Below are 14,156 nucleotides of genomic sequence, written 5' to 3'. Positions count from 1 at the left end.
CCTTTGGACATGCCTGGATAGGTACAGTGAACTGTTTTCGTGAATGGCTGGTAAGGTTGAATAGAGAGCCTTATCCTTCTGTGCAAGGAGGGTCTAAGTGCTTGCTATGGTTTTGAGAAAGTGTCGGGCTGGGAAGTGAATGGCTTGAGTGCTTAAGTTGAAAGTTTGTCTAGTTCCAAGGGAAAAATTGAAGAGGAGACTTTGTGGAGCCGGGAATAGTTGTACCTTAGCTAATCGGCGCTCAAATGCGGTATTTATAGCAGGGAAATGAAAGAGAAAGAAATGAGCCCAAAATGGCCAATAAACTACTAATTTCTGGGCAGAAACCACTCCTTCAGGGACAGATAGGCTGCTCAAGGCTCCCCTCTCTCACAGGTGAACAGAGAAACTTCCTTCTATCCAAGCAAGGTATGGGCAAACAGAGATTTGTAACACAGTCCTGAATTCAGCACTTAACCTGAAAACTGGACTATACTAGCTTAGAAAGGTGGGAAACAAGTATTTTTTTTCAGAAAATAAAGCAGATACAATCAAAAAACACTTTAAAAGCACAAAAAATGATACTTATTGTTATATATCTCAGATCAGCGTTGTAGTCAATGCTCCTAGTAATAAAGTAGGAAGAAACACAAATACAGTAAAAGCAGATGAATAATGTGCATTTTTTAGTGATTAAACATTCCCACTACACACAGATTTCTTTTTCCCTCTTAATTTTCCTCTCCATAAATTTCCCAAAGCCCAACTATCATTCCCTACCTCATCTCGAAGTCCCCCTGTCTGTCTTTTCATGATTTCACTTTCTTTTTCATTGTTCTTATTGTTAGCAAAAAAATAAATAAATAAATAAATAATAATCCACTGTTACTTTTGTATCTTTGAAAATACTTTAAGTAATGTAATAAGTTTTTTCTCTGTAATTTCATTTTATCTGCAAGTCTATCACCTATTTATTTGTTTCTTTGATTGTTTTACCTGTGCAGTGTATAATTACTTTTTACAGCAATGCTTTTGTCCCCAGACCTTCACAGAAAATTGAAAATGGGACTGTATGCTCAGCTAGACTTTCCCTGTAAACAAAAGGAAATAAATTAGTTACGGATAAACCTACCTCTGGTGCAGCTCATGTATTAAGTATTTTTCTATGTAAAACAATGTAATTTTCTTACTATTGCATTCTGTATTTGCTGCCTAAAGGAACACCACCACCTCAAGCCTTCTGTTTGATAAGTGATCCTGTAACTCAGCCCTGCTCCTTTGCTGCTTTTCGCCACTGGTGTTGCAGATGTCAGACCCATTTCCTGGTCTGGCAGCCCTTTTATTTCCTTTATTGGGCAAGAGCTGTTGGGTAGGGGGTTTCATCCAGGCAGCCATGAGGAGTGGCTTGTTTATTTTTATTCCTAGCCATAACGCTGCGAGCACTCAGATGGTGCATGCAGTGGGCTCACAGCAGAGATTGCCCCTCATTTCCTCAAAGGACATTCCTTCTAAGCAGCCCTTGCCCTTACTTTCGCAGTAGTAGCAGTTGTTCCTCCAGTCTCCACTAGGGAGATTGCACTTGCCCTATGTGACTTTAAGTGCAACCCTCCCAATTTTCCTTTCGGGGAAGCAAGCAGGTTATGTCATTTCAGGCCACTAATTGAAGCCAAGTTGCACATGTCACAGTCAGGGTTGCATGCCTATACACCATGGAGCCAGGCAGCTTTGCTGCTCTTTTCGACACACGCCGTGTCTCCCTTGTTTGGTGGTTTTGCTGGAATTTTCTTTTGCTCATGTGCATATTCACCAGTTTGTTGCCATTTACTAATTTTTGTTTTTTTAGAAGCTGCATTTTGTCACTTTGATTAAAAAAAGAAAACAAAAATATATATATATATATATATATATATATATATATATATATATATATATATATAAATATATATATATATATATATATATATATATATGTTTTGGAAGTGCATTTCCCCAAAGATTTCCTGTTCTTTGTGCTGTTTTGTAGAATGTTTATAGTGGCTAAAGTATTGTTGATATGCTGAATAGCTAATTTGATGTTCCATTTCTCATCAGGTCAACTTCACATTCCAGTTCTTAAGGAAGAAGTTTTATATCTTTAGTCAGTTTATGTATGATGAACACATAAAGTCAAGACTAATCAAAGACATCCGCTTCTTTAGAGAAACAAAAGATCAAAATGATCAGAAGGTAACACCTTTAATTTCAGAAACATGTTTAAAGTTCCATAATGGTTTTTAATTTTAATGAATTATTTGCAGCTGCAGAATGTTTAATTTAAATTATTTGAGTGTTTTTTAAACTGAAAAGATGCCTATACAAATGGTTATTTTGGGGTGCATTCACTTGGATAAATGCTAATCTAAGACAAAGGTACCAGTCTCCATTCTTCATTTAACCACTTTAACCCTCTGTAGAGTCTTGGGGTTCCAGAGCCTGCCTTTGCACTCACTGGATGCAAGGCACAGTTCAGCTTAACAGGATGCCAGCCCTTCACAGAATAGAGTTACAAACTTGCACAATGTGCACACCAGCAGGTAGCTAAGAGGATCACATCATACACACACACACACACACACACACACACACACACACACACACACACACACACACACACACCTATAGGCAGTTTAGAGGATTACCAGTTCATCTACAGAGAAAGCTGGAGCAGCTAGGGTAATCCATATGGACACTGAGGAGATGTGTAGACTGTACAGAAGATACCCTAGCTGAGAACTACTTAGGCTGCAGAAAACAGAATGCTGAAGAAAGACATCCCAGTATGTGGTACAGTGTACTGATTAAAGCAACAGTGACTGACTGAACAAGAGAAAATAATTCCAAAAACCTACCATTAATATTTTAAAGGGCAGAGGGCAAGCCCCTGTACTCTCCTTGCCCATAGACATATGTGTTACATAAACTTGGATAAAAGGGAATATAAATATTCACCACTTCCATATATCTGCATGCTGTCTGAATGTGAGTCATTCAAAAGATCAAAGGTTCCTAATGTCAAACATCTAAACATCGAAAATTGGGAACAGTGAACCAAAGTTTTTTTGTTGGGGTTCAGTGTTCCTTCGGGAGATCTGTTTTTTGCTGTTTCCCCAAGGCTGTGCATTTTCAGAGTTGGTGTATATAATATACAGATTGTATGAGGGGCACATCTCCTTGTTGGGGGGGGGGGGGATGCAGCGGGGATTGCTCCACAGCAAAATACGTTTTTCTTTTTTTGAGGTTTCAAAGATCTACATTTTTTGTGTCAGTCCTATAACCTTTCAGATTTTGAATATATTCCATCAGAGTACTTGTCTTTTTTAAGAGAGGTATAGGTTGCTTACTTGCCTGCTAAACTATGGAAAGCATTGTCTAGATGAACTGAATCTGCACAGCTAGGGTGCTTTTGTTACTATTGTAGCTGACTGCAGTGTACAAGCTATTTAGAATTCCTTCCCATTTTAAAAGAGAAATGAGTAGGTGTGCTCCTATTATTCTCCTCCTGTCCCCTATTTGGCTTTTTGCATTGCTAGGACTCTTGGCATATTCCAGATCAGCTGGGTCATCGGGTTAAACATCCATTCCTGAACCATTGGGTTTTAGATCTGACCTTAGATCAGACTTAGGCCACTTCTCAGACATTTGATCCATTGCTGAAACTCCTGTCCTTATCTGTAATCCTTTCACAATATATATCTATATATATATATATATATATACACACACACATACACACACACACACATTTCTGGTATGTCATATTGCTGTAAGTTTTTACTCTAGGCCTCTTGAGCCTTTTTTTTTCCTTCTTTACTTCTACTACTTCTGTACTAGTCTTTGCACCATTGTTGATATTTTCTTTCCCAAACTTTAGGAATGCCTTGTTGCTATTGCTGGTAAACTTGTCTTGTGCTGTTTTTCTTTTGTGGAATTATTTTTGCTGTTTCTAACTTTTGCTTTTAGGTGTGGACTACATTGCTGTGACATGTCAGAAAAGCCTGCAGGTTTTAAAAAGTGTTCATCTTGTGGGCACAAGATGCCTAATTCTGATGCCCACTCATAGTGTGCATACTGTCTTGGGGCTATGCATCTTGATGTTGAGTGAGAGATATGTTCTGGCTTCAACCACAGAGCCATGTTTGAGCACAGCAACACTTTAATGCTGAAGGGTCTACTACCTTCTTCGTTTTCTTCAGTTTCTTGACCTCCCCCTCTACCAAGAAACTGCCAGAAAAATCTCAAGGGGGAGGAGAGAAAGTGTAAGGAACAACCAAAGGAGTCGAGGAAGCATTCCCCTGACCATTATCCTGACTCTGCACTGATTTTGTCTCCCATCATCCACAATATCCAAGACCTCATATCCATCCACTTCTTCGGATCAGACATTATACTCTGAGAAGTTTCATTCCCATAGATAACCTTGGTTATCCCAAGAGGCAGCTTCATTAGGGGTGAATTTTTCTTTACTTGAAACCCCCATACAGTTTCAAGGCCTCTGTCTACCTCTTTGTCTTTTAAGTTTACCAGGAGTCTGTCAGAAGCAGATGTGGAGAGGATAATGAGAACATTTCTCAGGACTCAAGTTCATTTGGGAGTATATCTGGCTCCATCCCTGTTGGACCCATGAGTTTTGTACCAACCTGAACAGCTGTAGTAACTACTACTCTGATGTCCCTTGGCTTCGGAGATTCCAGACAGGAGAATTCCTGGATTGGATCCAAAGTCTTCTCTGATCCAGCCTGTGCCAAAGGGATCCCGGAGGTGTAGCTTTGGCTAGGGGTGTAGTCTGAGGTTTTTCAGAGCTGTTCCTTCCTCTCAGGGCTTCGGCGCTAGACAGTTTGGCTCCAACTTTTGGGTCAAGGCAGGATCATGAGAAAGCTTGGATTTTGTGAGGCTTTGGCTCTTACTGGAGCAGTCCTTGGCTTTTCATCAGCTTCTGCACTCAAGGTCGGGGAGAGAGCTCTCTACATGACTGGCGATAGGACATCTTTACCCCCCCCCCCGGGTCCTCTGCCTCATCAACTGTGTCTGCCCTGGATCCAGAGTCTGCTCATTCTGTCCCATTGGGGCAGCCAGTCCATTTGAGCCTCGAGGCAGTCCTTTTACAGGACTCCCCACACACACTTCTGGTTCCTCATTAGATCACCACCACAGGGATATTCCCAGGAAGTGTAGTTGCTAGAGGAGTCACATTGATTCCCTGCAGGAATCTTTAACAGAAAAATAGATTTCAGTGAAGAGGAGGGGTCCCCCAGGTCACCATTTGAGGATATCTGATTCAGACAAATTCTAAACCTTTTGAGACAGAAAGGTGGTTGGTCTTCAGAAGCCCCTTCCCAGGAGGAGTCAGTATTTATTGAGGCTTTTGGACTATGCAGAGCTACATCCTGGATCGTACTTCAGCAAACGAAATGGTGGACCTCATTTCCCATCAGGTTCGGAAGGAAACGGATGCCACAAAACCTATTCCTAAACAGCAATAGAAGTACCTAGTTGCACCCAAGGACTGTGCCAATTGGAGCAGGGGTCCTCTAGTTGATGCCATGGTGGTTGCAGCAGTCACCAAAAAGGAATTTGCTTAGGAAAGCCCTTCTGTCCACCCCCAAACAGAGAATGTAGGGCACTGGACAGATTCGGGAAGTGGATTTTTGCTTTAGCAATCTTTGCACTGTGGTTGCTGAATTATCTGGCACATTTCATAAAATTTCAGAGGGATTTGACAAAAGAGCGTACCAAATCCCTCTCAGGGTCCATGTTGGCAGAGGATAAAAAGACCATCTGTTCCCAAATGGCCACCCTTCAGTCCCTGTCAAATGCTTATATGCATCTGATTTAAGAAGCGATTCAAGAGCAGCGAGTTCAGGCATTACCATTAGAAGACACACCTGGATGCACCTCTGCAACTTTGAGGAGCCCTACAAGATGTCCTTCGTCACTGCACCCTTTGATGGATCTACCCTGTTTGCACCCAAAGTTAAACGTACACTCTGCAGGAGTGAATAGGATTGGGAAAACCTACCTGTTCTGGAGATACGTTTTTCTACCCCTAAGAAGACCTTTTCAAGAAACCAGAAAGGGGGCAGGAAGATGTGGTTCTGGAAATCACAAGGGTTTTCTCAGGAGTACTATGGAGACACATCCCCCATGGCATAGGGGGAACTGTACCAGCAGACATCACCCGCGTGACAAAGGAAGCCTGCAAAACCAAGGCTTCAAAGAGCCCTTTTTGAGAAGCCTTTCCAGCATCCCTGAACAGTTGCCTGACTGCTGCATTTTGGAGGCAGTCAGAGGACACTTATCTCTGCACCCGCAAGTCTGGACATCCATCATCAAGTACGTATGAGTGTAGATAATAACTACCCGAAGCTATGGCATTCCCTTTTCCCTTCTTCCACCCACCCACTCACTCACGAAAAATTCCTGACATACCCCTGTCAGAAGAAGGAAGCAGCATTAGAAATATAAAAGTTGTTTGTAAATAGAGTCATCCAAGAAGTCCCACCCGACCAGCAAGTGTTCGGAAATTAATCAAGACTCTTTTTGGTGCCAAAGAAAACCAGAAACCACAGCACAATATTGGACCTAAGCCACTCGAACCAATTTGTCAGACACTCTGAGTTTTGAATGGTTGCAGTTCAGTCCATACTCCCTGTTTTGAAGAAGGATGATTGGATGTGCTCCATAGATCTTCAGGATGCATACCATCACATAAAAATAGACAGCTGAACCACAAGACCTTCGCTTCCAGCTGGGAGACGGTTATTATCAGATGTTAAGTTGTCAATCTCGCCTTCATTCTTGCTGGATAAGTTTGGAGCTGAACCTCGGCTCCGACTCGGCCTAATACTAAAGCTTGAGAGCTATTTTTACCGGCTCGAGGCTATGCTATGTCCCATAATGCCAGGTGTCATATACCCAGATCTCATTTGCTGCTTCAGCTACGAGGTTGCGTTTTCACCGGCTCCAGGTCGTATTTAAGATTTTTTTATATTTACAACTAGTTTTTGATAGATATTTTTCCCTTAGATCTTTTCTAGTAGTGTTAGTAGTCTCTCTGCTAGTCTTCCCCCCCTTTTATTAATAGTTTTCCTTACTCTTTTCCACCCTTAAGGTGATTAGGCCTCCCCCCCCTTTATAATAGTTTTTGTACAGGTTCCATTCAGTAGTGTGTGTGTGTGGAATTTTGTTTTATTGTAGTAACTTTGAGAGTGTCTTTTCAAGTGTTGTGTGTGTGTGTTGTGTCTGGTATACTTGTCTAGACCTTTTTGTCCCATTACTGTGGTATCATGTCTAAGGATACCAAGATATCGGGATTCAAGAAGTGTGATTCGTGTTGTCAGAAGATGTCTCTGACAGACGGTCACACTTCTTGTGTGTATTGTTTGGGCCCTCTGCACCTGCAGGACTCTTGTTACATCATGTCATGCTTTTAGCCCAAGAGTCCTGCAGGAATGCAGAAATAAGCTCATCCTAAGGGGCTTATTAAAGCCTGAAGGTTCTCCTACCAAGCCTCTGTCAGGAAAACCTTCTAAGCCCGCCAAACCGTCGGCTCCATGTCCGGAGCCGGCGCCGAGCGGACCTTCTTCTGCCTCATCGGTTCCGACTGGAACCGATACAATGAGGCCTCAGTTGGCTCCAACCTTGGTGTCGGAGCCGTCTCCAAGCCGAAAGCATTCCCGATCTCCTTCATTGGAGTCGGTCAGGTTGGCTCCGAAGTCCCCTTTGCTGTCGGAGCGGAGCCATAGGTCTCACTCCTCTAGATCTTCCAGGCTTTCGGACCACGACCTCGAGAGGGTAGTCAGTAGGCTTTTGAAGTCGCAGGCGCTCGCCCAGTTATTGCATAGCCCATCTCAACAGACAGCGGCTTCCCCAACGTCTGCTCCAGTTCCTCCTCCGACTATTCCTTCCAGCTCGGAGCCGGAGGCCGTCTGGGTTGGTACCGTGGGGGCGTCGGAACAGATTCCACCCTTATCGGTTCCTTCGTCGGCTCCGATCCCTTCATTGGCTTCGTCCTTGGAGGGATCCGGGTGCCGGGACTCCCTCGTCAGTTCCGAGGGGGCGAGTTGCATCGGACCCTTGTCTGACACCATTCTCCCTCTCGGAGCATCGGCGCAGGTGAGTTCGGCCCCATCGGCTTTGGAGCTGTCCCTCTCGGTGCCGGGAGGAGCTCTCATCTCTTCAGAGCTGGGTCCCTCCTCTCTGCCTGATTGGGGCACCTTTGAGGTCATGAGCATGCTGGTTCCTATACCGGCGCCACGGTCTGCCCCATCGTCCCCTCCTTCCATGGTGCCTGCTTTGGCCTCTGCCTACCCTCCCGAACCCAAGTGTGGAGAACCAACGCTCCAGGTCGCCCCATTGGGCGTATCCTCCTCTTCTGAGGCCTCCCCTGATCCTGCAGGGGAGCCCCCTCGAAAGAGGACATGCAAGAGGAAGCATGTGGACTCCCCAGAGTCAGTGACATCTGACACCTACCTGGATGATTCGGAAGGGTCCCCAAGGTCCCCCTCTGAGGATGTCTCATTTTCTGACATCCTAGAGATCCTTAAACAGAGGGGGAACTGGTCTGCCCTCAACCCTTCCGAGGACGAGTCTGTGTACCTGGAGGCGTTCGGTTCTCGCTTTCCACCTCCTGGGTGTCCCCGCCTTTCGTCCCACTCATGGAGGTGGTGGCTCGGAAGGCGTGGACGGCTCCGGATACTATGGAACCACCTCCCCGTAGGCCCACAAAATTTATTACAGCCCCTTCGGACAAGCGGTTTCTCACTAAGGGCATCCCCATTGATGCCATGGTGGTGGCGGCAGCCAAGAAGGAGTTGGCTGACCCTTCACTTCCTGTCCATCCTCCTAATAAGGAATCTAGGACTATGGATAGGTACGGCAAGCGGATGTTTTCTTCAGCGACCTTTGCCATGCGTTCGCTGAATTATTTGTGCCATTTCACCCGTCTTCAGAGAGACCTTTTCAAAGAACTAGGTGATACCTTACAGGACCCATCAGCTGCGGGTCTCAGGAAAAGATCAACTCCCAGCTAGGGACCCTGAACTCTATTGTAAACTCCTCCATGCGGCTCATTTCCTATGCCGCCGATGGAGCGAGTAAGGCTTCAGGCACGGGCGTTGCTCTAAGGAGACACGCCTGGATGAGGCTTTGCAACTTTGCTGATCCCTTCAAGGCGTCTTTCACTAACACCCCCTTTGATGGTTCTGCCTTGTTTGGACCTCAAGTGAAGGATACATTGACCAGGTGCGAGCAGGAAGGCAAGACTCTCTCTGCCGTAGGAGTCAGTTTTTCTACCCCTTCTAGACCATACCCTAAGGGTCAGAAAGGTGGGAAAATGTGGTTTCACAAACCTCAGGGAGTACTGCCTGATGCACGTGATGAGCTTCCCTCCAGAGGCAGAGGAGGGAACAATAATAGACGCCGCCCGAGGGGCAGGGGGGTCCACAGAATCAGGGTAGCAGAGAATCTTTCTCTGACAAACCCTTCCAGCACCCCTGAGGAGCTGCCCAACTGTCCACCTTTGGAGGCAGTTGGGGGAAGACTATCACTGTACCCAGAAGCCTGGCATTCCCTCACGCAAGACAAATGGGTACGGTCGATCATATCAGAGGGTTACAGAATTCCCTTTATTCACACCCCACAACAGCCAAAAGGGCCCCTTCCAGACGTTCCACCCGGTCTGAGGGATCTAGCAGCACTAGAAATTTCAAAGCTGCTAAGAAAAAGGGCCATCCAGCCAGTCCCAGCAGACCAACAAGGATCCAGAATCTACTCCCAAGTTCTTTTTGGTACCAAAAAAGACATGGGACTGGAGACCTATTTTGGATCTCAGCAGGCTGAACAAGTCGGTTCAAAGAACGAAGTTCCAGATGGTCACGCTATAGTCCATTCTACCCTTTCTGGGTCAGGACAATTGGATGTGCTCTATAGACCTTCAGGATGCGTACTACCATATCAAGATGAACAGGCGCTCCAGAAGGTTTCTCCACTTCTGGCTGGGAGCCAGTCACTACCAATTCAGAGCCCTGCCCTTTGGCCTCACCACAGCCCCCAGGGTGTTTACCAAATGCATGGCAGTGGTTGCGGCTCACCTGAGACAAAGATTCCAGGTGTTTCCATATTTAGACGACTGACTCCTTACTGCCACCACCAGGCACCAACTACTCCAATCCAGAGATTACGCTGTACAAACGTGCAACGCGCTAGGTATCTCTATAAATTTCGAAAAGTCTGCATTGTCGCCTTGTCAGTTTATTACCTTCATAGGCGCCGTTTTAAACACAGTGGAGCTCTCAGCAAAACTACCTACACAAGGTGTTTCAGACATTCACAACCATGTTCAGATCCTATTACAGGAGAGCAGAGTCCAAGCCAGATTTGTACTAAAAACACTTGGTCTCATGGCAGCAACAATCACTTTACTCCCCCTAGCGCATTTTCATATGCAGATCCTGCAGTGGATACTATTTTCCCAGTGGTCCTTTCAGCAGCTCCCCATGTCACACACCATTCTAATCACTCAGTCATGCAAAAGACACCTTTCTTGGTGGACGGTCTCCCCTCAGGTACTCCAGGGCAGACCTGTGGTCCTTCCTCCTCCTCCTGTTGCCACTGTGACAACGGATGCCTCCCTGATCGGGTGGGGGGGGATTTTCGGGGCAGGACAGTCCAGGGCACATGGCAACCCTTCGAATGCCACTTTCACATAAATGTCTTGGAAATGAGAGCGGTACTTTTAGCGTTGCAGGCCCTTCAGGACTCTCTACCCACTGGGACTATTGCAATTCAAACAGACAATATGTCTGTAGTGTGGTACATCAACAAGCAGGGCGGAACCAGATCCTACCTCCTATGACGAGAAGCACTCAGACTTTGGCAATGGGCAATCTCTTCTCAATGGTTTCTGGTAGCAACGCATATTCCCGGGAAGTCCGTCATAGCGGACAGACTGAGCAGAGCCATTCTCATGCCTCACGAGTGGTCTCTCAATCAGATAGTAGCGGAATGAATTTTCAGAAGGTGGGGTCAACCTTGCTGCGACCTTTTGGCAACACCTCTAAACAGCAAGTGCCCAAACTTCTTCACCCTCTTCCCTCTCCCAGGTCTACCCCCCCAGAGACGCTCTAGTTCACAATTGGCCCCCGGGGTCTTCTGTATGCATTCTCCCCTTTTCCTTGATTACTCAGTTAATCCAGAAAGCGACTGCCTTGAGAGCCAGGATGATCCTCATTGCCCCTTTCTGGCTTCGACAGATTTGGTTTCCGTTCCTGCAACGCCATCTACTGGAGCAGCCCTGGCATCTGGACCCAGTGCCAGATCTTCTGACCCATCAATCGGGCGGGCTGCATCAGTCCCTTCGATCTCTCAACCTCGCATCTTGGTTGCTCCACTTCCAACCCTAGCCAGGCTTCCCCTTATCTCTCAACCAGTTCACGATATCATCCTCGCTTCTCACAAGTCTACTACCAGAAAGACTTATGCTAGCAAATGGAAGCGTTTCTCTGTCTGGGCAGGGGAAAAACATGTGGACCCCTTTACGGCTCCTGTCCAGACAGTTCTAGAGTTTCTAGCAGAACTCTTTCGATTGGGCTCCTCCTCAGCTACCATCAGAGTTCAACTGGCAGCTATTGCAAATTTCCACGTTGGCTTGTCAGAGACCAGCATCATGTCCCACAAACTTTGCAAAGCCTTTTTAAAAGGAACCCTTCTACTTAGGTCCCCGGTTAAGGACCCTCCCCCACCGTGGGACTTAAATTTGGTACTGTCTTCTTTAATTCTTCCTCAATTCTTCCTCCCTTTGAGCCGGCGGCTTCTTGTTCGTTGAAGTTGCTCTCGTGGAAAACACTCTTCTTAGTAGCCATCACCTCAGCAAGACAGGTCTTGGAACTTCAAGCCCTTTGCGTTCACCCTCCTTATCTTGTTTTTACAAAGACAGAGCATCACTTAGGACTAATCCATCTTTTTTACCCAAAATAATCTCAGAGAAAAATCTGAATCAGACCATAGATCTTCCAGTCTTCTTCCCAAATTACACCAATAGAGCTGAACGAAAGTTACATTGTTTGGACGTTCACTGTCAATTACGCTTCTACCTGGGTAGAACTAAGCAGATGAGAAAATCAAACCAGCTCTTCCTGTCTTATGCGGAAGCGAAGCAAGGCCAACCAGTCTCTAAGGTAACTTTGTCCAGGTGGTTGTCCTGTCTTATCACGTTGGTCTATCAGTTGAGGAACAGGGAACCTCCTACTAAGCCTAGAGCCCACTCAACCAGAGCTTTAGCTTCTTCAATAGCCTTTCAGGCAAGATTGCCGATGGATTCCATTTGCGCAGCATCCACTTGGGCCTCTCTTCACACCTTCATTTCTCATTACAAGCTTGATATGGCATCCAGAAGTCGGGCTGATTTTGGTTCCACTGTACTCAAGAGTTTGTTCCATTGAGCCACCCAGGATTTAGATGCTAGGGATGCTGTCCCATCCAGCAAGAATGAAGTTGAAAAGTTATGTACTTACCATAACGTTCCATGTTAGTTGTCTTCTTCTCGCCTTCTTTCTTGCGTCCCACCCTGGGAAGATCTAGAGTACCTTGTGAGAGTTCTTGCCACCTCAGTTATATCCCCAGCTAGCTCCTTTGCTCCCTCTTTTTTGCTAACTCTTTTAGAGGGGTTTATATATATATATATATATATATATATATATATATATATATATATATATAGATAGATATAGATATATATATATAGATAGATATAGATATATATATATAGATATAGATATATCTTTATTCTTGTATCTATGATTAGGTGGATTATTCTCTGTTGTGGTGGGACATATATGTCCATAGTGTTAGCTATCAAACGAGATCTGGGTATATGACGCCTGGCATTATGGGACATAGCATAGGCTTGAGCTGGTAAAAATAGCTCTCAAGCTTTAGTATTAGGCTGAGTCAGAGCCGAGGTTCGGCTCCGAACCCATCCAGCAAGAAAGAAGGCGAGAAGAAGACAACTAACATGGAACATTATGGTAAGTACATAACTTCTCATTCAAAGTCCTGCTGTTTGGTTTCTCCACAGGCCTATATGGTTTTCACCAAGTGTATGGCAGTGTTTGCAGCTCACCTGAGATTGCTGGTGTTTCCTTACCTTGACGACTGGCTCCAGTCCGCTCCTGCCAGGCATCTTCTGATACATGCCAGGGACTACTTGCTCCAGTTATGTCTTTGGCTAGGCATCACAGTCAACTACAGCAAATATCTACTCAGTCCCACTCAAACTCTGGAGGTCATAGGTGCTCATCTGGAAGTAGTTTCTGAAGTGGCATGTCTTCCTCAATCCAGGCTATCCAAGTTATGATGTTGGGCCATACTCATTGTGTGTCTTCAGTCATCACCAGCCAGTTTGGTCCTTTAGCTTCTTGGCTCAGTGGCAGCCTCCATAACTGTTCCACATCTGACTAGATTTTGTATGACAGTACTACAGTGGATTCTAGCTGTAAAGTAGTCTATGAATCAATGTCCTATGGCTTTGCCCATTTGAGTAACAAAGATCTGCAAACAGCATGTCTCCTGATGGATTCATACACCAGATGTCTCTCAGGGCTGCCCCTTTGTCTTACATTTGTCTAGGACCACAGTGGCTTCCCAGCTGGGGTGTGAGTTGGGACATTACATGGGACAGACAGTCCAAGGTATGTTGTCCCCCTTGGAGGCCAACCTTCACATCAACGTAGTAGAAATGCAGGAAGTTCTCCTAGCGTTTAAGGCATTTCAGGACATCCTCCCTCAAGGGGCAATTGCCTTACAGACAGACAATATGTCAGTGGCTTGATACATCAAGAAACATGGGGGAACCTGCTCTTACCTATTTTGTCAGGAGGCAATGAGAGTGTAGCAACAGGTAATCTCTTCCAGCAGTTGTCTTTTGGCATTGCACATCCTGGGAAAGTTCAGTGTCTTCGCAGACAAACTGAGCAGATCTGCTCTTCTGCCTCATGAGTGATCTCTCAATCCTAAAGTGGAGGAACAGATGTTTTTGTAACTGGAGCCAGCCATGCTGCAATCTCTTCATCTCTGCCCACTGTTTCAAATGCAGCAGTTATTTTGCCCTAATCCTGGAGGGGGAGTGACAGAGAGACACTCTG

At 45.5% G+C, this 14,156-nt stretch overlaps 1 protein-coding gene across 1 annotated transcript in view; it reads left to right on the top strand.

Moving 5' to 3' along the window:
• Positions 1–14,156, top strand: part of WASHC4 (WASH complex subunit 4) — a 1,952,913-nt gene that overhangs the window by 1,476,124 nt on the left and 462,633 nt on the right. The window contains exon 29 of the mRNA XM_044087827.1: positions 2,071–2,205. Within this exon, the coding sequence (XP_043943762.1) occupies positions 2,071–2,205 (135 nt within the window). The remainder of the gene's footprint in view (positions 1–2,070; positions 2,206–14,156) is intronic.

The sequence above is a fragment of the Protopterus annectens genome, chromosome 11.part0 (assembly GCF_019279795.1).
Source record: "Protopterus annectens isolate FY-2018-M chromosome 11.part0, PAN1.0, whole genome shotgun sequence".
In the NCBI taxonomy this organism is placed as follows: domain Eukaryota; kingdom Metazoa; phylum Chordata; order Ceratodontiformes; family Protopteridae; genus Protopterus; species Protopterus annectens.
The sequence above is the reverse complement of the archived record's forward strand: the minus strand, read 5'-3'. Positions and strand labels throughout refer to the sequence as shown.